At 38.1% G+C, this 25,987-nt stretch overlaps 1 protein-coding gene across 5 annotated transcripts in view; it reads left to right on the top strand.

The window, feature by feature from the left end:
- The window catches only part of ELP1 (elongator acetyltransferase complex subunit 1), a 38,663-nt gene that overhangs the window by 10,726 nt on the left and 1,950 nt on the right, over positions 1 to 25,987 (top strand). For 2 of the 5 annotated variants that reach the window (XM_058166167.1, XM_058166170.1), the window contains 24 exons: positions 874 to 967; positions 1,855 to 2,025; positions 4,493 to 4,599; positions 5,524 to 5,627; positions 6,933 to 6,986; positions 7,085 to 7,190; positions 8,217 to 8,332; positions 9,047 to 9,120; positions 9,232 to 9,310; positions 9,837 to 9,916; positions 11,003 to 11,140; positions 11,921 to 12,006; positions 13,100 to 13,248; positions 13,815 to 13,938; positions 14,660 to 14,757; positions 15,795 to 15,996; positions 17,700 to 17,761; positions 19,326 to 19,388; positions 19,492 to 19,552; positions 19,819 to 19,932; positions 20,784 to 20,895; positions 21,891 to 22,018; positions 23,663 to 23,817; positions 25,507 to 25,585. In XM_058166167.1, the coding sequence (XP_058022150.1) occupies positions 874 to 967; positions 1,855 to 2,025; positions 4,493 to 4,599; positions 5,524 to 5,627; positions 6,933 to 6,986; positions 7,085 to 7,190; positions 8,217 to 8,332; positions 9,047 to 9,120; positions 9,232 to 9,310; positions 9,837 to 9,916; positions 11,003 to 11,140; positions 11,921 to 12,006; positions 13,100 to 13,248; positions 13,815 to 13,938; positions 14,660 to 14,757; positions 15,795 to 15,996; positions 17,700 to 17,761; positions 19,326 to 19,388; positions 19,492 to 19,552; positions 19,819 to 19,932; positions 20,784 to 20,895; positions 21,891 to 22,018; positions 23,663 to 23,817; positions 25,507 to 25,585 (2,556 nt within the window). The remainder of the gene's footprint in view (positions 1 to 873; positions 968 to 1,854; positions 2,026 to 4,492; positions 4,600 to 5,523; positions 5,628 to 6,932; positions 6,987 to 7,084; positions 7,191 to 8,216; positions 8,333 to 9,046; positions 9,121 to 9,231; positions 9,311 to 9,836; positions 9,917 to 11,002; positions 11,141 to 11,920; positions 12,007 to 13,099; positions 13,249 to 13,814; positions 13,939 to 14,659; positions 14,758 to 15,794; positions 15,997 to 17,699; positions 17,762 to 19,325; positions 19,389 to 19,491; positions 19,553 to 19,818; positions 19,933 to 20,783; positions 20,896 to 21,890; positions 22,019 to 23,662; positions 23,818 to 25,506; positions 25,586 to 25,987) is intronic. The other 3 variants (XM_058166168.1, XR_009153122.1, XM_058166169.1) reach the window with 3 other exon arrangements.

The following is a 25,987-nucleotide window of genomic DNA, read 5'->3' as shown; positions in this document are numbered from 1 at the left end:
TGTTCATGGGAATATGGCTTCAGTTCTGTATGTTGGCTGGAACAATGGATTGCCTCAGATCCTGCTACCTTTTGTAACTCTTATATGTCTGTATTTGGGGGAAATTCTTGGAGAGAACCCGAGTTTTTCTAATGCAACCTTTTTTCAAATGAGGCATAATAGTAAATTTGACTTATAAAAAGTATGGAAATTTATAGTTTCATTAAGACACACACACACACACACACACACACACACACACACACGGTTGACTCAGCCTTCCATCCTTTATAAGGTAGGTAAAATGAGGACCCAGATTGTTGGGGGGGCAATAAGTTGACTTTGTAAAAATATACAAATAGAATGAGACTATTGCCTTATACACTGTAAGCCGCCCTGAGTCTTCGGAGAAGGGCGGGGTATAAATGTAAACAAAACAAAAAAAAAAAAATAATGTAGAAGGAAAGAGTGGTACATGTTTCTTCCTTCTTACATAGCAGTGACTAGATGGTTCCCTGTTGTATAAATTTCCCTTTTTTATTAGTCCTTCAAAGTCACAGCTGAGGTGCAGCCAGTTCTCTTAGAGCAATCATGGAAGAAGGAAGGGACTCGAAGATGCCTGGAAGAGAAAAGACCTATGGTAGCTTGTCTCTCTTCTCATCGCAGCCTCCATTGTTCAGGAAATGTTTGATATATAAGAATCATAGGTCATATTTGTCTGGAAATTATAGAACACTTCTGTTAGAAAATAGAATGAACTTATTTTTGGAGGTATCCATGCAAAACGGCCACCTGATGTTTTATTCACTGAGCTATAACTTTAAAGAATAATATTGTGGCAATAAAGATTAAAAGATGTGTGTGATTTAACTTAATGATAAACCTTTTTGACAGATAATCATCCAGAAATGGACTCTACAGTTAAGATGGGTGCAGTTGATGGAAAAAGATTTACAGCTGCAGTTCCTCGGCTGGAAACATCATACAGGTATTAGATGTTACACTTGACTCTGGAAAGCACTGATTGGAGTCATTGGTTAGAGACGGAATGGTTCTATAGGACTTCCCCATCCCAATTTCCAGGATGGATCTTTCTTTCATTTTCTAAATTGGATTCTCCCAGTTGCCTTTTGGGAAGTGTACATAGAAATTAACACATAATCCATAGTAAGAGGTAATTAGTAGAGTTCACTCTTTCTGTCTCTCGTCAACAAAGGTAGGGTATAAATTGAATAAATAAGAGTTTGTGTTTGCATAGATATGTTAATGCCAGTTCAGCTGAACTATATGCCGTTCAGCTATGTTAGGTATGACTCCCATAGCTTCTGGCTAACTGATCCTTATTGGCTGCAGTTATCAGGACTCTTATCTTGAAGCCTCTAGTTGGGAAGAATGCCGTAAAATGTATGAAGTAGCTTTCAGGTCTGTTTCTCATAGGCAGTTCTTCCTAGATTTTTTAACACAGCTTTCTCCAATTGCTTCGCTCTCCAAATGTGTGGCTTCACTTCATAGAATTGCCAAGAATTAGATCACATATGTGGAGAATGCCAAGTTTGGAGAAGACTTGCTAGTCAACATATAAAATAAGTGAATGATTTAATAGCAGTGCAGTTGAATTGACATGAGAATAGGTGGCATAAATTTCCTATGAAGTCGTTCATTATGGTGACAGTGAATATACAGATGTAAATTTACCCTTGACTAAATCATAATAACTACCATAGAATACATGTCATGAAAGCAATTATAGAGTCACTGATACTTGGGTGAGTCCATATTTTCTGCTGATTTGCCTAGATATATTTTAGAAAATTGTGTAATTTAGCATTAATCACTCATCTAAATGTTTTTGTCTTTGGGGGGCAATTATCATAGAATTGACCTGTGTGATGACAAAAGAGGAAGAAATCCACTGTGGCTTCGCTTTCTTACTTGGCTGCAAGATGACTTATTCTTAGCAGCTAGCCAGGGCTGCCTCCCAATGCGGACAGTTATTCATCATCTGAAGATGTGTTCCTCAGGACAAGAAGGATATACCAATATCTGGTAATGGATAGGATTTTATGTTTATTGCATTAACGAAAATCAAACTATTTTGTGTGGTTCTAGAATAAAAGACTAGCTTGTCCTAAATGCTTTTTTTTTTAACTGGTTAGTTGAACTAACATAGAAGCTTTGGCATCATGAATCCTGGTGATGGAGATAATGTCATTCTTCAATATTTATTTTTTCCCCTTATAGCTTGCTGACGTATTTCTAAAGCATTAAACAGTATTGTAGTGGAACAGTCCTTTAAGGCGCATGATTGGTTGCGTTATGAAATGCTCACAGTGTGAGATAGCTTGGGTTACAGGTAGTCCTTGACATACAACCAGAATTGAGACCAGAATTTTCATTGTTAAGCAAGGCAGTTATTAAATGAGTTCCATCCAATCTTTGTTGCCGTGGTTGTCACTTGCAGTTGTTAACCAGATTTGCTTATTGACTTATTCACCTTTCTCATTAACTCTTCTTGTCAGAAACTGCTTGAAAACATTGTAAATGGCGATTACATGATTCCAGGATATTGCAGCTGTCGTAAAATATATGCAAATTGCCAAACACTCACATTTTGATCATATGACTGTAACTGTGGAGATGCTGTGATGGTTATAAGTGCGAGTAAAGTTGAAAGTCACTTTTTCCAGTCCTGTTGTAACTTCAAACGGTCACTAAATGAATGTTATAAATTGAGGATTATGCAAATTGGCATTTTTATGGATAACTTGGTAATACATTTTTGTTCATATGTAGTCATACTATAAATTATGTCAATAAGACCCATGGGGCTCAATGGAGCATTCGTGAAGGCAAATATCAGTGCTATCCTGTATCTGTAAACTGATAGTCAGCTTTCGCTTTAGTCAAAGAAAAACTTTGGTACACTTTGGAAACCCTTATAAACCATTTCCAAGTTGGCAAAAGTTGCTCCAATGTAATAAAAGCTATTGGCATTCTGTGCTGATTTTGAGTCTCCCAAGGAAACATAAGAACAGTTAAATACCTATTTCAAATGCCCTTCAATTTTGCCTTCCTGTCATTGCTGTTATGGTTGTGCATCACTTTAGATTCAAAGGACAAAATGTGAATTTAGAGCATGGGGTTTGCATGTTGTACCCATCAAGAACATCTTGAACTAAACTTTCTTTGCCAGGATTGTGTGGCAACTGAAAGGGCAGCTTTGGAAGCCCCAGGAAAAGATGCAGCTCCTTGAATGGGTTTCTAGTAGATGTTACATCTAGCCCACGTATATCAAGAATCATATTTCGCCCTTTTGATTTTAAGTTTGTACAACCCAAATTTTTATTAAAATTTTTGAGGTACTCATTATGATTTTGTTATAGAGAGTTTTTATTCTCCACATTTGTACTTTACCCTTCTCTCCCAAAACTCAGGGCAGCTCATCCCTTTTATCCTGGAAAACAAGTTAGACTAGTAACTTCCCCAATGTGAAATTTACAGCTACACCGAAGGACCAGAAATCAGAAGCCTTATGGTTCAATATTCTGTACTATGTGTAGCCTAGTTACTCCAGACCTAAATACCTAGGAATCTTCATACATCTGATATAAACTGGAGCCTCCACCCGGAGGCTCCAGTTAGTCCAGAATGCGGCTGCGCGGGTGATAGAGGGAGCCCCTCGTGGCTCCCATGTGACACCTCTCCTGCGCAGACTGCACTGGTTACCTGTGGCCTTTCGGGTGCGCTTCAAGGTTTTGGTCACTATCTTCAAAGCGCTCCATGGCATAGGGCCGGGCTATCTACGGGACCGTCTGCTGCCACCGATTGCCTCCCACCGACCCGTGCGCTCTCACAGGGAGGGACTCCTTAGGGTGCTGTCAGCCAGGCAGTGCCGACTGGCGACACCCAGAGGGAGAGCCTTTTTTGTGGGGGCTCCCACCCTCTGGAACAAACTTCCCCCAGGTCTTCGTCATCTTTCCGACCTTCGAACCTTTCGCCGCGAGCTTAAGACACATCTATTTATTTGCGCAGGACTGGACTAGAATTTTAAATTTTAATTTGGTTTTAATGGGGTTTTATTATTTTTATTGCAATTTTTAATGCAATTTAATATTAAATATTAAATATTTAATAAGTTTTTTAAATTGGTGTTTTATTCTGTATTCATATGTATGTTTTTATTAAACCACCCTGAGTCCCCTGGGAGATAGGGCGGTATACAAATGTGATTAAATAAATAAATAAATAAATAAATAAATTAGCAATGAGCAATAATAGTTATTCATATTTCAGAAAAGTACATTGTCAGCAAAAATTATTGGAGCAGTGGAGGCAGGGATGTTAAAAAAGCTTTGTAAAGCTCAGTTTATAAGTGCTCCATATTGAGGTTTGAGCTTCAGATACTTCCACTTCTTTTCCCTGTGGTCATTGCCATCTCTCTTGCAATTGCAAGGCAGCATTCAAGAAGGCATAAGTTGACCCAAATTTCTCCCTTTTCTACCCCTTCTTATAGGTCCCCTGTGAGCTTGGATGGTGATGTGATCAGCTTGTGTTGCAATCCGAAGACCACAACAGTGGCTCTGCAGCTTTCTGATGGGCAAATCCTGAAGTATCTGTGGGGTATGTGTGATGTACTACATCGGTTTGGGCTTGGAACAGAACCCAAGTCCTTGTTCCACCTAGGAAGGAACTGTTAAGGTCTTGAACACCCATGAGTCAAATTGCCCAGTAACTAAAGTTAACCAAGACAGAAAATATTCCAGCTGCCTCTTCTCCCTAGCAGAGAAAATAGAATTATGATACTTGGAAAATATAAACAAATTAATGTCCTTCCATAATTTCAAAACCATATGCTAGCTCATATAGCCATCTCATGTTGCAATATTGGGAGGAAATGCTTTATTTCAGTTGAAGGCAATTTTACATGCTCAAATAAGCTGAAAATTCATGGGCTGATTTTGCAATTTTCTTGCAGAATTCATGTTCAAATTTCCCAAATCTTCCCCCCATCCAATTCCCAAGGCTCAGTCTACTGGACTAGAGAAAACTGCCTTTCGTTATTTCTTCTCAGAAAGAAAAGAAATTGCATGATAGTTCTTGTATACAGGAGCCCTGATTTGACTTGTAATGCATCTTTGGGGCTCCAGAATTTGCCTGCCTCAGCTTTACTATGCTGTACTATGGTGCATTGTGTATATAAAACACAATAAACCTGCATTTTGAAGTACCTAATAATCTCTCTGGAGATTTCAGAGCATGAAAACATGTTGGGCAGATTTGACATGAAGGAGGTTCCTAAGGCCCAACTATCCTACTTTATCCTACTAATTCCCTTGTCAGCTTCCCAAACATGTAAATTATGGCCATTCATAATCTATGTGCAAAGATTTGGGGGCAGCCTCTGTTGCTCTATAAGATGCCAAGTTGACTGAAACCAATACAGTTTCCAGGATATGAAGCTAAATGAATCAAATTGCACCTACTAATATATACTCCTGGGTTTCCTAAAGGTTGATAATCAGTCCTCTCTCCTTTATGCTCCAGGAGCTGAAAAACCAGTTGCCATCCCCTGGATGAATAATAATGGTTCCACTGTTCGGTTTCCATCCCCGTGTATGCAGACAGAACTAGCTGTAATTGACGAGGAAGTAAGTAAACAAGTATGGAAATATTGGGCTGTGCCAATAGTCCACCATGCATCTCTCCTGGGTGTTTCTTGCTTAAATAACCTTTGTCTGTTGCTATTCTTCCGAATCCCATTTGTACATTGTGAGTAGAAAAGCACAGAACTGTTCATGGCACATAACATTTTAGGATTAATATACTTTCAGCCCTGCAGAAGTTATCAGTTGTGATAAATTGCAAAACCACTGTGGTGCCATCATAGGCAGATTCTTTTTCCTGAAGTCTTTAACTATGATTGATTGTGGAAAGTCCAGGAAAAGAATGGAAAAGGGACAGAGGTAGCAGGCAAGTCAATTGGCAGCTTCTCTTATAAATGGCAACATGATTGGATGGCAAGAAACTTGGGAAGAAATGTTTCAAATCATTTAAAGTTATGCCTCCTTAATTAACTTACCACAAATGAGAGTGGGAAGTTCCTCTTATCTTTCCCCAATGTTCTGTATTTACTTCAGACTATCCTATGGAAATCTGTATATTTCTTGCGTCTTTGATCTTGCCTGGCTGCTTGGAGCTGGGCTTCAGGATAAATCCACATAGATGTTTGAACTCCCTAAATTTCCGTGTGAATCAGGGCAGTCGTTTTTGAAATTACAAAAAAAGGTTATGTCAGAAACAAGAGGGAAAGTCAAGGAAGTAGTTGGTCTTCTGTTTGGAGAACATGACAAAATGTAACAGGCAATAGGAAGAAGATTGAACTGCTTAATTTCTATTTTACTGTGTTTTTGCTAGAGGAAAAAGTGATCCAGTCTGTCGTAACTACACCAGCTAGGAGAGAGCTTTATGTCAATACTGTATCTTGAAAATCCTAGAAAAGATAATTGAGCAGAGAGTGCAAGCATTTAGAAAGGAGTAAAGTGATTATTTGAAGCCAGCATAAGTTTGTTAAAAATAAGTTGTGCCAAAGTAATAATATCAGGTTTTTTAACTTAGTGACTAGATTACAAGTTGAATCCAATGTTCTTAAATCTCAATAAATGGCTTAATAAAGTTGACCTTAACATACATACTATTCCTTCCTCCTCTTCTTTTTCCCCACAACAACAATTCTGTGAAGTAAGTTAAGCTGAATGAGAGTAGCCCAAAGTCACCCAGATTGCTTTCATGCCTAAGGCACAAAACTAGAATTCACAGTAACCTGTTTTTTAGACCGGCACCTTAACTATGATACCAAACTGGTTCTCATCAGAATTAAGAGCACTGAGTTTTGGGTTTTGGGTTTCTTTGTTCTGTTTTCTAACTCTGGTTTCCATTCTGCTTTTCTTTCTTAGGAAACCATATTTGGCTTGACTGACAGATGCCGTTTTTTTATTAATGATACTGAGGTACTGATTGTTCTCATGGCTTTATATCATCTGCTATGCCCATAATTCTTTAATGTCTCCCCCGATCAACGGGTAGTTTGATTGTCTGCTTTTCATAGGTATCTTCAAATATTACGTCCTTTTCAATCAGTGATGAATTTCTCTTATTGACTACACATTCCCATATTTGTCAGTGTCTGCCTCTAAGGAACACATCCCTGAAAGGTAAAAATCACAATTTCTTATCTCTTGACCATGTGCACCCTTCTCCAAATATGTTTCTTGATTTATGAAGAACTATTGCTTGTGAGTTGTCCAAGATTCTGTTGGACTCCTGCATTTTTATAGTCATTTACTTTTCCATGGGAGAATAGCACAAAGAGGATGAGCCTGGCTACCCTAAACTTTACAATCCCATTTTCAAAATGCCAGTTGAAATGCCATGTTGAATGATTTGCTGTATGTATGTTGCAAAATATTGTCATGATGAGAAGGAAGGTTATGGTGTTTCATCCTGATCTTGTCTTCCTCTGCTGCATTTCCTATGTACATGCACATTTTAACTTGTCTATGCCTAAGCGAATTTATGGATGAAAGCGATACAGATGGCATGTTATTGGGCAGGTGCATATAGCAAGGTATCCAAACATGGCCTTCTATTTCTTTGCACACATTGATGGATGGATATATGCATATTTACATATGAATAAACCAGGTAAAACAGAGGAAGGAGTCCTTTTATTTATTCAACAATGTCACCCTTTCAAAGATTATCAGGACATTCTTTCTACTTATTAGACAATGGGTGTGTTTAAGTTCTTAAGGAGAAATCTCAGTCCAATTAAGATTTTGGGCATAGTTGTGTCCAACTTTATAGGGAGGTCATAATGTTCGAGTTGATATAATTGAAACTAGCATCTTTGTGACACTATAAATTCTGTCTTTCTGGGACACAAGGAAATACTAATGTTTATATCACTGAGTTCCGCTACAATTTATCTTGAGGAGGTAGGGTAACATTAACCTGAATAATATTTGAATATATCTTGCTAGTTAATAAGTTCCATGATGAGACTTACTCCTCAAATCGGACACTGGGATTTTCAAGTCATATTCTAAATTACAATATAGGATTTTTACTACTGCATTTCATGATTTCATGTTTTAGTTTTGAGTATACGTTTGTCCCATTCATAAAAGCTAATCGGGCTTGAGGTTGGGTTTTTATGCTATTGACCATGGCACCTTCAGCTTTGCAAACAGGTCTGGGCAGCACTTCTCTCCCCAATAGTGAAACACTACGCAAGATTGAAAGAGGAGCCCGGATAGTCACAGTTGTGCCACAACACACAAAGTTGATATTACAGGTTAGTGCTTTTTCTTTATGCATATACCCCCCAAATGATTGTATAGAGTCCTATATATAGTCCTTTATTTTTCAATTAAAAATAAATTGAAACCTCCTGTCATCCAGCTGGCTGTTGTTGCAATACACCTTTCAGACAGCAGCCTCATCTATACTATCAAATATCTACCCACATGGAAAAAAATTAGCATATTGGATGGAATAAAGAGTGTTAATTCAAACATAGGGTATCACTGTTTACAGTGTAAAGTAGTACAATCTATCAGAAACCATACTATGTGATCTTCCTGCTCATATGAATTGGCCTGGATAGATGGAGGTCTATTTCATCTTCTATTAGTGGAGGTATATTTATAAAATACATGTGTGCCTATATGAGGAGCAAAAACAGATGGTCGTTGTGTCTTATTCCATATGGAGACTTCAGAGTTAATGTATCAGCAAACACACGTGCAAGACATGCTGAATGGCATGGAGTTCAGTAAAGGCTCAGCCAGAAGTATTTTATTGATTTATTTAGCCTATAATCATAATTTTCATTAGCATGCTCAACAGGACTAATAGATTTCATGAGTTCCACTCCAAACCACTATTGAACTGAAAGCTTGATGCTTCTTGTACTGAAGGTGTTTGATGTCAAGTGGCTATAGATCAGTAAGAGCCATCTGTGGGTGGTCCTCTGCTTCATAGTGAATTTATGCTGGGATCTCTACAGGTGCCAAGAGGAAACTTGGAAGCTATTCATCATCGAGCCCTTGTTCTAGCTCAGGTTCGCAAATGGCTGGATAGGTGAGTTGAGTTGACTAACATCTATACGAGTTGACCTCAGAGAGACTGTGCAACTTGATGTTTCTGCAGTCACGTTGGAACTGACAAACTCTGTTCTGCCTCTCCTGCTAGCCTCCAATTTAAAGAAGCGTTTGAATGTATGAGGAAGCTGCGAGTCAATCTCAACCTGCTCTATGACCACAATCCAAAGGCGAGTGGAAGCTCTTGGCTCAGTTGGCATCTTCTGAAAGGATGGCAGAGAGACTGGAAAAACAGTCCTGTGAACTCAAATGATAGTCTTTCAGGATGAGGATAGGGAGATGGCACCTCCTTTTGCCACCACTTGGTCTTTAAGAGTCATCAGTACATTCATCAAACTCATAATGGATTGATGGCATAGAGGGAGGTTGATATATCCATTTATATGATCAGCTAGGAAACAGGGATAGCTCTGAAGAAAGATATAAGCTTGATTAGATGCTGACACATTTCCTATTTTTTAACCAAAATTAGTGGTTTATTGGGAAATCTTGCTGTATCACAACACAATATGATTATTTTCCAATGTGTTGTAGAATGGTTGCATGGGAATTAGTAAGTTTTTTCCATCACAACTTGGTGAGCAATGAGAGCCACTTCATCACGATAATTTGGAGTATTTTTTTCCATTTTAAATAGTTCCTTGTACAATATGTGGCAGTTTCATTAAAATTTAATGATATTTGCTTTGTTTTCAGGTTTTCTTAAATCATGTGGAAAGATTTATAAAACAAATTGATTCTGTAAATTATATCAACCTGTTCCTCACAGAACTGAAGTGAGTATTTGGCTGTTATGATTGGCTTTTAAGATATAGCATTAACTGTTTCTTACACTTTGGGGGGGAATTTGAATCAGTGAAAGGGGTTAGGGTTCTAATTAGTAATATTTCCATTTTGAAATTGGCTCCCTTTGGTGCCAGAAAAAAACAAATGGTACTATAAATCATTTTTCCCTCACCATCAAAGCTACTCTGTGTTTTTAAAAAAAGACATCTTTTTAAATGCATGAATATGCAAGACACAATTAGATTCCATCCAACTCCAGCAAATATTTAATTTGCTGAATGACATCAGCATGTGGATCCTTAGAACTATATGAAGCAAAAAAGAATAAAATAATCTGGACTATCCATAGGAACTGAGACGAAGTTCCCCAGTTGAAATGCAATCCATATAAATTGGATTAAAACTGTACCATTACTGTCTCCCCAGCCAATAGTCATGTTAAGCGTTATGATTCAGTGTATTGAGAGGGACTCAGGTTGAGGAATGCAAGGCTAGATTAGTAAATTAAATTAAATTAGTAAATGGAACATTTTGGTTGAAACTTGGTGAGTTCACATATTGATTGGGAGTAGCGGGAAAGATACCAAAATAACTGTTAAGCGAGGGTTCTGTTTCTGTAACATTTAAATATATTTAATTTCTGAGCTAAGATTTTGCAATCTGCCCAAACTGCAAATTCACTTAATTTTCTCATATTTCTGTGATTTCTTCTGTGATTTTTTTATTTAAATAGAAGTAAAACTTATAGGAAGGAATTGAAAGAATATATCTGATGATATAAATAAAGCTGAAATTTGTCTCTGTTTATTGGCTTAGCCAATAGGTTTGTAGGTTTGATTGAATGTTTTCAAGAATACTATGGATGTTATAAGAGATTAATAAAAGCTGAATTTTGTGCCCAAACACTTTCTTTCTTTTTTCTTTCTTTCTTTTCTTTTCTTTTTCTTGAGGAACTATAGCATATAGTTTGGCTGTACCAAATATTTTTAGTAAATATTATTGCCTGACTCCATAACACTGTTTATATGTGCATTTGCTTTGTAAATGTACTAAAGTCATTTTCCCCCCTTTCCTAGAGAAGAAGATTTCACAAAAACGATGTACCCCCCTCTGGATCCCACCAGTGTCAATGAATTGCACTCTTCTAATAATAAAAAGATTAATATCGTCTGTGATGCTATGAGACAAGCAATGGAGAACATCAGTGCTACTAAGTATGGGACATAAAATTACAAAACGTCTACAAAGACAGGGGCAGTTTCAGTACACTATGTACTGAACAAGTGGTAACAAAGTCGAGGATGCAGCCCCATACTTAGGAAAAGTCTTAATGATAATCCTTCAGAAAGCAGCTCAAGTGCAAGAGTAATGAAAAGGGAAGGCATATCTCCCTTTCCTCACTTTTTACAGGTGATGGATCTTCACCAATTGAAAAAGAGAGAATGGTACTTTTTGACTTAAGGAGTAGGAAGCATATCATGTCTCTATCTATCAAGATAGGCTGCATTCATACATGCTATTGTGCCAGACTTTTAAAAAAGTTCCCCAATCTTTCAACACATAGATTCAACCACATATTCAACTGGGAAGTTGTGATCACATACAAAATTTATAATACAGTTAACAAATATAAACAACAAACTTTCCTTTAAAAGTTTACACTCTTGTGAGGTCTTGTTATTGGCTGTCTAGGGTCCCACGCATTGATACAATCCAATGCCTGTTCAAAATGGAGAATAGATTTGGAAAAAGAAAACTAGCCCTTTCTTCCAAGTTAACACCTCAGTGATGTGCCTGCAAAATTTTGTTTTTTTTTATTGGGCTCTAATCAAATAGCCATTTTTAAATATTTCTGGGTTTACTTGCAGTAGAATTCAGTAGCAATCCTACATCAGTCACAATTTCATGAAAGTTGTTTTTTTTTAAAAAAAAGAACGCCAAACCCTCAAAGTTCCCGATTTTTAACTCTTCCTTTTTTTCCCTGGACTCTTTAGGTACTGCTTAGCCATACTGACCTCTCATGTCAAAAAGAATCCTCCAGAACTGGAAACAGCCCTGCAGAGAATTCGTCAACTTCAAGGTGCATTGTATTAGATTGTTCAGTTGCGCAGGATTCCTATGGCTATCAAATCATAATTCAAGTAACCAGTGCACACTTATAGAGTGCACACTTCCTCCCAATTTCTCCTTTTTTGTATGTGAGTAGGTGAATGTCAGGAATGGTAGAGTTTCAAATGGCAGCCAAATTAATATTGTGATTTATTCTACTCAAGCAAAGCAGATTAATAAGCCAACACACAAACACACACACACACACACTAAATATACGTTGTATGGCTTTATGGCTTTTGTTTACTCTTTGAACTGCAATTTACAAACATTAAATTACTGAGTGGTATAAATTCATATTGCACAGAGAATAAAGATGTATATTTAAAAAAAAACTGCTAAAAAGTAAATAGATGGACAGATAACACACATCTTCATATTTACTGTAAATCTAAAGTGTTGCCAAAAATCAGTACTCCAGATTGACTGGCAAGGGAGAGGTATGGTGGAGTGGGAATAGAGTAGAGAGGGAGAAGCAACAGAGCTTAGACTACTACTGAATTAGAATCTTCATAGCATCACCAAAGCCATCATTGAAATGATATAATATCTTTGCTGTGTCTTTGGCACAAAAAATGTTCAGTAATTCTGAAAGATGCTAAAATATAAATGACCTTATTATTCTTTAGTTCATTCAATGCCCAGTCACTCAAAGCAAGGTAATGATGAGTTCCCAACTATCTCCCAGGATACTGTTTTTACTATAGAGTAGAAATTGAAAGGAGATTTTCACTTCTTTCCCCACAAGATATCTGTCAGGAGAAAGCCATTCCTTGCAAACCCTTTATGAAAGAGGATAGGAGAAAATAGCAGGAATTGGTAGCTGGCAATTCTGATTCAAGGATGTAATCACTACAAAAGGAGAAAGCATTTCAGTATATTTATCAGAGAAGTACCTCTGTATTGCCTATTAGCATAAATAGCAGTCTTTTGTCCAAAGCTAGGGTTTGTTCAGTACATTATTACCTGTTTTTTTCTGGATAAGGTTTTGCTTTTTCAGCATTGAATTCGTAAAGACTGAATCCATACTATGTCTGGCTTTTAATTAAAATTAATCTTAACAGGACAGACTTCAGAAACAGTTGGATCTGTCACAGTGGAAGAAGCATTGAAATACCTGCTGTATCTGGTGGATGTCAATGAATTATATGATTATTCACTGGGGACATATGACTTTGATTTAGTCATCATGGTTGCTGAGAAGTCTCAGAAGGTAGGATTGGATCTTATTCTGATTCCAAAAATCTTGGTCTAGCTATGTTATGAGAAAAACTATGAAATGCATTCAAAAATTGCCACCATCACCCTCACCACTCAAACTCTTCAGCATTTGTAAAATACAATAAGTTGTACATTCAGTGCAAGTCTTACTTGTTTTTCAGTATTGCTTGTTCTGTTACCACATGTGGTAGATTTGTCCAGTGGCAAACAATGACTCATTTGTGTGTGCGTGTGTGAGGGAAAGAGAGGGAGAGGGAGGGGGAAAGAGAGAGGGAGAGAACATTTATGGTTTCCATAATATCAAAAGTCACAGTGTGGTGTCATCAACAAAGCCATGTATGATTTCATAGTGAATAGAATAAATTACCCATGAGCAAAGTGAAGAACAAAAGAAATGGTGCAGAAAACAATACCAAAAGATAGAAATATGCTTGTAACAAGTATCAGAAATTAGTTTGGTGGCCCCTCTTCATATAAAGATAAGCATACTATTGCAGTGTTTTTTAATTACTGTGGCAATTCAGTCCTAATGTCAGTTACTTTTTTATTTATTTGCAGGATCCTAAGGAATATCTCCCATTTTTAAACAAACTTAAGAAAATGGAAATCAATTATCAGCGATATTCAATAGACAAATATTTGAAGAGATTTCCAAAGGCTCTCTATCACCTTAGTAAATGTGGTATGTACATTGGAAACATGACCCCTAGATAGAAAGTCATGAATAAGCAATACTTTTTGTTTTAGCATCATTATACGGCCTAAAAATGACTGAAATTGCTGATGGCCAGCCTTTTTTGTAAACATGATACAGAAGCCATTGAGCCTCTAAACCCATGGAAGAGCATGTATGCATCCCATCATGCTTTAGGAAAGGTTTTAAATCAGCTCAGTGGAAACTGAGAGGAGAGAAGTATTAAAGAGGGAGGAGATCTTTTCAGGCCGATGGAGATGTTTGGAATGTTGAGGATGGATCGCTGTGGGGGATTTGTGCATTAAAAAATGGAGATGTAGAACATAAAATCCCATGAATTAGAAGATGAACATATGAGGCTCCTCCCCCAGTTGCTTCTATCTTCTTTGCTTTAAAAAAAACTGTTGATGTTTTGTTTTTTTAAATGGGTAAGTGGCTGCCAAGAGAGATGCAGTATATTGAGCCTCCAAAACTCCAGGTCTGATGTATTTGTACTATGCAGTCATCCAGATTTGAAAAATAAAAATAAAGGATTTGAAGTATGAATAATTTGGACTGCAAGCTGTTGAAACTGTTTCTTGGATTTGGGCATCTTACATGTTGCAATTTAAAATAAAATGTTGTCCTGGTTCATTAAAACGAGCTCCAACAGGCCTGTGCAAGGGTTTGTCTTTTGAGTGTCAGAAGAAAATATCTGTTGTTTTCTCAGGCCCCGAACATTTTCCAGAGTTCCTAAATTTGGTGGTTGATCAGAATTTGTATAATGAAGCCCTCAAGCTCTGTTTGCCAGGCACACAAGAATACAAGGTACACTAATAGTTTTCCATTCATCTTTATTTGCTGTCCTTCACTGGTGAGCGCAGGCAGCTGTTCCCGAGTCATAAAACACGCGCTACACAGTGGCAGATACCTTTCTCTGAACATTTCCTTTCTTTATCAAACCCAGAGTATTTTAGCTAGAAGTTCCTCTTGCATAAAATTTGGTCTGTGACTTCTGGTTCATGTAAGCTTTTAAATGTGATCTGTTGTCTTTAGAATTGGAGAAGTAATCTGATCTGCAATTGTCCGCCTTAAGAGTTGTGTAGAACCTGATTCCCTTAGAACTCTGCCAGGGATTCCTCCTCGGAAGGTTTCGTAAAGCAAAGTGAATTCTCTGATAATTTTTCCATCCATACTATCAGTCTCGCGCCCCCCCCCCCCTCCCGCGCGAATGAAGGAGCGACTTACAAGTAATCCTCAACTTATGACCACAATTTAACCCATGTTAAATTGCTAAGTGAGAAATTTGGTAAGCGAGTTTTGTCCCAGTTTACGACTTTCCTTGCCACATTTGATAAATGAATTCCAGGCATTAAATTACTGGTAGTTACATGGTTATTAATTGAATCTGGCTTCCCCATGGACTTTGCTTGTCAGAAGGTCGCAAAAGATGATCGCCTGACCTCTGGACACTGCAACCATCATAAATATGAACCAGTTCTCAAGCAGCCAAATGTAAATCACGTGACCTTGGGGATGCTGCAAAGGTCATAAGTGTGAAAAATAGTCATAAGTCACTTTTGTCAGTGCCGTTGTAACTTTGAATGGTCACTAAATGAACTGCTGTAAGTTGAGGACTGCCAGTAGTAAAAGGCAAAATTATAGCACACCTTCAGATGCTTCTCAGCCTTGCCTCAACCTCGCCACAGAGGGGGTAGACAGCCCGTGCTCCTTTGGCAACAGAATGCACACTTTACAATTTCACTTAAACATCTGCTGGTCATCCTACAAAAGCAGACAAGAACAATCAATGGTTTGATCTAAGCGAAGGCCCAGGTCCATTTCCCTGTAACTATCTTTTGCAGACCATCAGCTATGCCTACGGAGAATATTTAATCCAGAAGCATCTTGCTGGACAAGCTGGGCTGATCTTCTTCCGATGCGGTGCCTTTGAGAAAGCTCTGGATGCTTTTCTGATCAGTGGCAACTGGCAGCAGGCTCTCTGTGCAGCTGCTGAGCTTTGTTACTCTGAAGACAAGCTGGCCAGCCTGGCGAGGAGCATGGCAGGTGAGCATCCACGTTGCCCTAAACCTGACTCTCTTTTCCAAATGTAGCCATCCCAATGTTTTTTATTGTCTTATCTTCTTACCATTTCTTTTCCCTTCCAAGAACATAAACAAGGTGGCTAAAAATACTGTCCATTCTTATTAGATAGTACAATTGGCATGCATGGCACTTGTCAGAATCATTTAAGAACCAGAGCAGGAAAAAAGACAGGCATGGATTCTGAGGAACATGCAGTCTAAATTTCAGCTGAGAGATAGACCAAGAGGGGTATTGGAGATGCATGGAAAACAAAGATAAATACCTGCAAGCAGATGAACCCCCACTGTTTGCAATTAGTTCATGAAATTAATTTTGCTTTTATGTTGATCAACATATAGAAATTCATTCAAACTAGCACTGGAAGAATGAGAAAACTCCTACACTACATATGAAAATATAACTAGAAAAATACTTAGACTGCAGAAATGGATAGGTTAACATTAAAGAAGACACAGAATATTTTGTAACATGGGATTTGTTTTCAATGGTTAGACAATAGAGAGAGAACTTAGAATTTGGAAGATTATTACTAGGTATAAGTGAATAATATTATTATTACTACTATTATTATGTGCAAGTAAATTGATCCAGACAATATACTATTTACTAAGCACTTATGTATGTTAAAGAAAAATGTATAAATAAAATATATATAAAAAAGAAATTCATTCAAACCGTGACATGGCCAAAGGCATCTTACCTGTCGTGCCTTATTTTATTTATTCATAGATTTATATGAATGCCCATAGGTTTATATATGGCTGCCTATCACAGATATATGACTCAGGGCTGCTAACAGTGTTTCAAATGATAAAAGCATGTGCAAAAACAAAAATATAAAACCCATAGCAGCCAAGTGGATGCCATGACTAAAAAACATCTCTTCCTGTGGCTTGATAATTGACATTCTTTGCCTTCTGCTGCCTGACCAGATAGGGCACATAGAAGCAGCTAGAAACCTGGTTCCATAAATAACTTGGTCTCAAGCCATGAAGGTGACTACCAGGACCTTGAATTGCACCTGGAATCATACCGGTAGCCATGCAAACAACCTACCAATGGTGTCACATGCTGAAAAACACTAACTGCGGGTGTCACTATTCTACCCCTGCTGAAGTTTTTGAATGTATTTCAGTGGTAGCCCTGTGTGGAGTTTGTGGCAGCAGTCTAATCTAGAGATCACTAGAATATGAGTGACCTTGAGTAGCATCTCCCAGTGGACCCAAAGAGGCCCATTAACCTTCACCTATGATTGAAAGCTACTTTTGTTGGGTCCTTCTCAAACAGCAACCTTGCCAGACTTCTGAAGATGTATTTTTAGAACCAGCCAAGTAGGATATGGGGCTCAGGTGTTGGGAAAGACTATGCACACACTTTCTTCAGCTGATGTAAGCCACCACCACTAAGCCTTAGCAACTCTTTGGACTAGATCTTTCCCTGGGACTGCATAGCTGAAGGGGACTGGTACCCTTTCATGTGCCTGTTGCTAAAGTTTGAGAACAGGGATAAGTGACTGAGGAGGTACTTTTGGTTTGGAGGCTTGTGAAACTTTTACAAACTTGAAATACTCTAGAAGCACCACATCTCTGTTTAGATTTGAGGAGTGGAAAAAATAGCCTTTTAAAATCTCTCATTTCCTCTCCTGAACACTTTCCTTCTTTCAGGAAGACTTACTGAAAAAAGAAAATATGTTGATGCAGCAGTTCTTCTGGAACAATATGCCAAGGTATAGTTTCTACTTTGCTCCTTTCCCTTTGTTCTGTTTCTGATCCACTTTTTCATCTGTGGTTTTCTATCCATATATCTCTCTTTGCGACACCGTCTGTAGCAAACGACGATTATGCCAGAATGATGACTTCACCACCCAAGAGCTATCATTCTATGCATCTGACATAGCTACATAAATCATAGTATTTGCATGATGATCTATGACATTATTTCCAAAGTCCCATCTTTCCTTGTATTTTTAGCCTGTATTTGAAAATAGAAAGTGAACACTGAGCAGCCGTAGGTTGTTTCCTCCCCCAGATGATTAGATGTAAATCAAAATTCCTGCAGGTCTGTCTTCCATTTCTAACACTATGACTTGTTCCCCATGTTTCTGGGCAAGTTTCCTTTTGTGTAGGATTCCCATGTCCTCATCTTCCATTTATAAGCCTCCAGTTTTTTCCATGTTGTTATTTCATTTTCATATCAAAGGATATTTGATAAGAAAGGGAAGATAGTATAAACTAATTTTTGATGGTATTGCTGAGACCAGTTCATCTGTAAGCCCCCGTGGCTTCATTTGGATTTTGTATGCTGTGTTCTAGCAACAGCCAAATGTATACACTTCAAGTATTAAACCCTGTTGTTTAATGGCACCAAAATTTATTATGAAAGCCTCTTTGTCCATGCCAAAGTATTGCTAGTTGCTATCCTAAAGATTTAACCTACCTAATAAAATTAGCTTGATATCTCAAAGTTTTTTCCCGAAGGCCATCACTCTGCTAAACAAATAATTCCCTCAACACTGTCAGACTATTTACTGAATCTGCACTACTATTAATCGTTTCATAGTTCCCATCACCAATCTTTTTCCACTTATGACTATATGACTATAACTTGTTGCTGGCAATCCTTATGATTTATATTGATATATTGATCATCAATTGTGTTGTAAATGTTGTACCTTGATGAACGTATCTTTTCTTTTATGTACACTGAGAGCATATGCACCAAGACAAATTCCTTGTGTGTCCAATCACACTTGGCCAATAAAATTCTATTCTATTCTATTCAAAGTCCTGGGAAGGATGCCAGATAAGGAAAAAACAGGAGCTGGTTCAGGCCTGTATGGCTAGAAATAACTTTTAATTCGAGGTATACATCATCTGATGCTCTTGAACAGCATTGTGGCTGAGTTGACGTGCTAAGATAAAAGCATTTGGAACATGAGGTTATATCAGTTCTAACTGTTCATTGAAGCAGAATATTATCTGCAATGAAGTGATAAGGCTAGAGGAGAAAATCGCAAAATAGAAATAGAACAATTGTGGCAAAAGAAAGCAAAGGTTATATCAATAGTAATAGGTACTTTGGGTGCCTACACACACACACACACACACACACACACACTTACAAATAGATAATATATATTAGGTCAAGCAGAATACTTATTGTGTATTATGAATATTACAGGATTTGGGATTTCATCCCAAATATTTCTTTTCTGCTAAAGAGCTTCAGGAGAGGGAAATATTTGATTAGCTAACAAAATTATAGTAAATGTTTGATTTACTCTTTTCCAGGACTATGAAGAGGCCATCCTGCTTCTTTTAGAAGGAACTGCCTGGGATGAAGCCTTGAGAATAGTAAGAGTCCTGAAACCCTTGATTTTTTTCCATTATCTGTGAGAAAATGTGTTTTGTTTTGTTTTGTTTTGTCAGAGAGGTTTATTTTTTTTTCCCATTTTAGATTTACAAATATAATAGGACCGACATTCTAGAGACCAACTTCAGGCCATCTCTGTTGGAAGGTAAGGCTCCTGAGAGCTGAGATATGCTTGGAGGAGTGAGTTTAATGAGATTCAAATTAGGTGAAGGGGGAAAGAATGTTGGTTTGAGATTAAGGACATATAATGGGATATTGCAAAATTTTGTCTCTGGGCACAAAGAACATCTAATTTTTTGATTTCAACATCTTGATTTTTTTTTTAATTGTTCATTGCCAAATCAAAGTTTTTAATGTGTCTGTTTCAGTTACATGAGTATAATTTTCCTTTTACTGTGATCATCTCTCTAGCTCAAAAAAACCATCTGGTGTTCTTGGAAACACAGAAAGCAGAATTTTCTCACCGTCGTAAGCGCCTTTCTATAGTTCGAGAGCTTAAGCAGCAAGCCCAAAATGAACTACTAGGTAATGTATTTCAATGGAATTGTGTTTTGTGACACTAATTCATAGAGAGCTCCTTATTGGTGCCTTAAGATAAGAGCAAGAACTTGAGTTACTACTTCAACAAAATAATTGAACTTTACATTTTTGGTTTCTCTAGTTATGAAATGCTACACGTGAGATTGTGGGGAGGTGTGGTAAGACTACTGATTTAAACAATCAGGAGATCGCAGTTGGCAACTGATCTCATAAATGGCAGTTTAGCCTAGATGGAAACAAATCAAGGAAGAAGCATTTTGAATCCCTCAAAGTGTGTTAATTAAAGACACTTTGAGGGATTCAAAATGCTTCTTCCTTACTAATTCATTGTAAATGAGGGTAGGAAGTTCCTCTTACACTTTCCAAGATTCTGTATTTATACCAGATTAGCATTAAAGGTACATTATTGCAATCTGTGTAGTTCTTACTTTCTTGACTGTGTTTGAAACCATGCTACCCTCGTATTCAAAGGCAGTGTCTTTTTGTATGCCAGATGCTGGAAACAAAGTATTTGAACTAAAGTTTCCAGGAATATCTGCCAGACCTCCAGAGGAATAAGGTGCTGGACTAGGTAGAGATGATTCATTCATTCAGTCCATCTATTAACTAAGAGATCAAAGTTCAGATTGCAATTCTGAACATTTCACATCGGGGATCATAGGTCTGCTCCTACCTTTTTCCTTGGTTTCACTTTTGCTGGATGGACCTATTGCAGAATGTTTCTAAAACAGTCAAAAAAAGTGCTATTGAAATGAAGCGACAAGAGAGGAATTTATTTAACAGATAAGATATGAATGTTTTCCCCTTTTATTGATCAAAGTAACTAATTTTTGCAGATCATGAAGCATCAAATTGTCTTGAATCGGATCTCTTTTCTGATACCAGCAGTTTGGTGACAGCCAGTGACACAAGTTCCAAATACACTCACAGTAATTCAAGAATATCTGCGTATGTTACTTTGCCTTATCATAGCTTTGGTGTACAATAGTTTGCCTGCCATTCATGTCCCAAATGGAAAAATTTGGTCTCCAGATGAAGACTGCTTGACTTAGCTCTCGCTGAACTCCATTGGGAGCTTGATAATCAAACAGGCTACAAAGCAACTTCTCTTGGCTCCTTAAGAGGCCTGAAACATGAGTCATTCATCATTAATTATTAAACATTAATTAAAATGTTTTTCCATTTTCACTTCTGAGAAAAATAATTTTAGAATTTTACATTTGTCCGAGTTAGAGAGAGAAAATTTGACATTTTAAAAATAATCTCCTGTGTAATTCAGTGTAATGTCTTAAGAGAATATGCCATCTATAAGCACGAAACCTTTTTGCTAAAACTATTATAAAGCTTGACCGTATATGAAGTGGGATGGGAGTGTATGACATGCTTCCAGTTCCCAGATCATGGGTGTACAGAGAGATAACAAAGAGATAGGGATAAAAATAATTCCTTTGCTGACTCTGTTGCTATTCATTGGAACCAGAGATTACATTTCCCCAAAAAGAGAAGGACATAAAATGTTTCAGTCTCTGGCAATAATCACAGTTAATAGTGAAACAAGAAGGAAAATGGATAAGTTGCCCTCCAAACTTTACTCTTTACTATCATTGTCCTTGACGTTGTAAACCAAGTTTCTTTGAATGAGGTGGTTCATATATATGAGAATGTGAACAGGTATTTATCAGTTCATTAAAGCAGCTATTTTTTTGAATGCGAGTGCACCCACTTCAGATGATATTCTGCTTATCTGCACGCTGTAAATCTGTTTCTGTGTGATGGCAGAGATATTCCATTTGAATCTCCTTTATTTCCCCTCTATAAAAATCCAGAATCAAAACTTGCTGCACATAGAAAACAAGCATAATAGGAGAAAAGAGCCTTTTTCACTTTTCCACTACCACCTGGTTAGCCAGCTCATTTTGCAGATTCTCTTTGATCTGTTGCAGACGTTCCTCAAAGAACCGTCGCAAGGCAGAACGTAAGAAACACAGCCTGAAGGAAGGAAGTCCCTTAGAAGATGTTGCACTTCTGGAGGCTTTAGGGGAAATAGTTCGAAGTATTGACAATTTGAAAGGTTAGTTGCAAGAGTTGCATCTTCAATTTTTGGCTAAGGCATAGAAGGATAGCCCTAAAGAAAAAATCTGATGAAGATGTCCAAAAGCAGGGCCTAATGACCGTGTTTATAGAGATTCCAAATATTGATCTTCAGTAATCTTGGGGTAACAGGGAGTTGCACAAAAGGCTGCTTCCTTACTAGATGAGCCTAATTACCAAATACAAATATATCTAAAATCAAGTTTGTAGATGGGATAACAATGTGTGAATATTGGTGCTAATTTATGTACTTATTTGTTCACTTATTAGACTGTTATCCCACCTTTATTACTTCGTAAGCAACTCAGGGCCAGTGGACATTCCTAATATTCCTTCTTCCTCCTATTTTTCCCACAACAGCAACCCTGTGAGGTGGGTTGAGCTGAGAGACCGTGAGTTGCCCAAATTCACCCAGATGGTTTTCATGCTAGAATTTACAAGAGACTGTAAATTACTCTGGCTCTCATTTTCTTCTCCCTTTTAGAATGTTTTGATATGATAGTAATCTTAAGGAATCAGATTAATTTTAAAAAACTGGCTGTAAATGAGCTATTTAAAAAATAGTACTGAGGGGATGAAACATGATAGTTCTCTCTCTCTTGTCTTTTATTCACCTTTGGTTCTCTTACTTGTGCTAAATACAATCAAGCCTGTAGTCGCTATTTTGATGGCAGAATAGTATAAGAGTAACTTGCAAGGACACAATTGTTCAGCAGTTAAAGACACTGAAGAACTTGTCAACTGGAAAACTTGACAGCCTGGGTTCGAGACCCGAGCAACATGCAACGGGGTGAAATCCTGTTTCTTGCCCCAGATTCTGCCCACCTAGCAGTTTGAAAGCGTGTAAATGCAAGTAGATAAATAGATACCACTTTGGAGGGAAGGCAACAGCATTCTGTTGCCTTCCCTCCAAAGTGGTATCTATTTATCTACTTGCATTTTCAATTATGCTTTTGGCATATAGCATGCTGGTCATGGAAAATGTCTGGACAATGTTGGAGAGGAGCACTGTGCTCTAGAGTCAGACACGACTGGATAGGAAAACCTTTGTCTTTAAACTGTGTGCATTTGTATGCACCTTCAATTCAGTGCTGACTCTTGGCAAGTGCCTGAATAAGACCTTGCAGCTTTCTTGGCAAGATTTTGGAAGTTATACTGTAAAATAATGAGAACTGATTATAAGGAAGTAACTGATTATAAGTAACTTACACACAAACACACACACACACACACACACACACACGCGGAGGGAGGGGAAGGGAGGGGGAGAGAGGGAGAGAGAGAGAGAGGGAATGCATAGAATGCTGCAACTTTCTAACTTATTAGCCCTATCAGGCAATATTGTTATTTTTATCATGTAGGACATTTCTAACTACCTTTCCAGAATGTCCCTGGAGAAACCAAGCCCTACAGCAACCTCCAGGCTGTTGTTCTGAAATCAGGGAGTTTGAGCTGATAGATACAGTTTATGCCTACATCCCTGAAAAAGGGAAGGGGGGGATTTCATTATTTTCAACCTAGGATCAGAGGCATGAAAGGAAGAGGTTTATCTTTTCTGTGTACCCCATTTTTTTTAAAAAATGTATTTCACTAGAGTCGGGTCTTTTTTTTTCTCCCCCTCAAGGTGAGATACACAGCCTTTTACGGCACCTAGTCCTGTATAGCTATGACGAACAAGCCCAGGAATTGCAACAGGCCTTTGAGGATACCCTTCACTTGGTGGAGAGTTCCCTGCTTGAAATCTGGAGCCCAGGCTTGCAACATACCCCAGACAACCCAGTAAGACATTAATTCTGCCTGTGATCCTTTGACACTCTCATTGGCACACGGTTTCATTCAGTGGTGGGTTTCAAAATTTTTTACTAGCGATTCTGTGGGTGTGGCTTGGTGGGCATGGCATAGCTTGTAGGCGTGGCAGGGGAAGGATACTGTAAAATCTCTATTCCCTCCTCACTCCAGGTGAAAGTTACTGCAAAATCCCCATTTCCTCCCAATCAGCTGGGATTTGGGCGGCAGAGAATAGATCGGAGTGGGGCCAGTCAGAATTTTTACTACCAGTTCTCTAAACTACTCAAAATTTCCGCTACCGGTTCTCCAGAACTGGTCAGAACCTGCTGAAACCCACCTCTAGTTTCATTTTGAAAAAAGCCACCTTAAGGAGGTCACTTTATTTGAAGAAAAATCCATTGCAACAGAGATATTCACAAGAGGTGTCTTCATCGGGGGTGGGGGAATCAAAAGGAAGCAAATGACAAAAGCAGCATCAAGTTGCCTGTTTTACTCTTGATGTGCATTGTGATACTGCATGCATGTTTCCAAATGGGAAAAGCTTACAGTACAACTGCAGGCCACTTTTTTGGCCTGGGGAAGAAGGCCAAACTGGTAGCAGTTTGGGTTCTTTCTTCTCATTGCATTTTATTCTTTGAAAAAAAATCATAGCTGTACCTGATAATGGGTTGCTGTTGGGGCTCAATACTGTGCTGCACAGCTCAATATGTAGCAATTTTATTTACCTAATTTCTTTTAAGAGAATGCCACTTCACTGCTTTGTGTCAAGAAATCGGCTGCCAGAAAGATGATGTATATATGAGTGTAGGTAGCCCTTGATCTATGACCATTTGTTTAGCAACCGTTCAAAATTATGATGGTGCTGAACAAATGATGCTTGGAGTTCTGCCTCTCCCAGCACCCATGTCATACAAATGCAATTTGGGCACTTGGCAAACAGTTCATGTGCATGAGCAGAAAGTCAATGGGGAAATTGGCAGGGAAAGTCACTCCAGTCACTAAGATGTCATCCCCCAGCTCTGCACCCTCCCCCAGCCCTTTTGTTCACACCCTCCCCAAGCCTTCCTCACTCTTCTGCACTCCTGTGCATCCTCAACCATACTACAGCCTGACCCTCCCTTCCACCCCATGCATTCTCCCTGACCCATGCACCTTCATGCTCCCAAACCCTCCTTCCTACACGTTCATCGTTCATTGACCTGCACTGCACTTCTCACTCACCCTCCCTGATTTATGCTCTTGCACAACCCCTTGCACCCTCCCCGACCTTTCCTCACTGACCTGTGCCTCACACATCCCCTCATCACTCTTGTGCTTCCCTTGAACTCTTGTGCACCCTCACTGATCCTCCCCTACACTCCCTCGCTTCCTTCCCCAGACGGGTTGTGGAAAATCTGCAGAAAGTTGCCTCACCTAACAATGGGACTTAATGACAGCAACTGGGATGCAGGAATTTTTGTTACTAGGAATGCAGTCACACTATATGACTATTACTTAAGCGTGGTCCCAATTGCTATCATGAATCAAGGACTACTTGTAAATTCAAAGCAGGTGCAAAAGTGGGTTGGAAAACAAAATCAAGTTGTAATTTTCCTGTTCATTCCATAGGGAAAATAATGGTTTTCTGGTACTGTTATTCTAAATAAATCAACATCTTTTACTAATTCCTTGCAATTTTAGATCCTGGGTCCCAATTCAACTGCTAATAGCATAAGTGCTGCCTATACTCAGCAGAAAATGATGGCTCCTATTGTACAAGGTAAGACATTGTACACATGTAGTGTACAAATCAGTTACAATTTGAATGTGCATGTGTGTGTGTATGTATATATGTATATACCTGTGTGTGTGTAAATATGGGGATGCTGGAACTTAAGCTTGTCTGTCTAACCCATTTGTCAGCAATTTATGGGTTGCAAAGGAACCTCTTACAGTCCTTATAGTATATTAACATAGAATGGAAAAAAAGTTGATTTTGCTCACATACAATATGAATAGAATAGAATAGAATAGAATAGAATAGAATAGAATAGAATAGAATAGAATAGAATAGAATAGAATAGAATAGAATAGAATAGAATTTTTTTATTGGCCAAGTGTGATTGGACACACAAGGAATTTGTCTTGGTGCATATGCTCTCAATGTACATAAAAGATACGT

Source organism: Ahaetulla prasina, chromosome 2 (assembly GCF_028640845.1).
Source record: "Ahaetulla prasina isolate Xishuangbanna chromosome 2, ASM2864084v1, whole genome shotgun sequence".
NCBI classification, from domain to species: Eukaryota; Metazoa; Chordata; class Lepidosauria; order Squamata; family Colubridae; genus Ahaetulla; species Ahaetulla prasina.
Note: the sequence above shows the minus strand (reverse complement) of the source record. Positions and strands in the feature narration are given on the sequence as shown.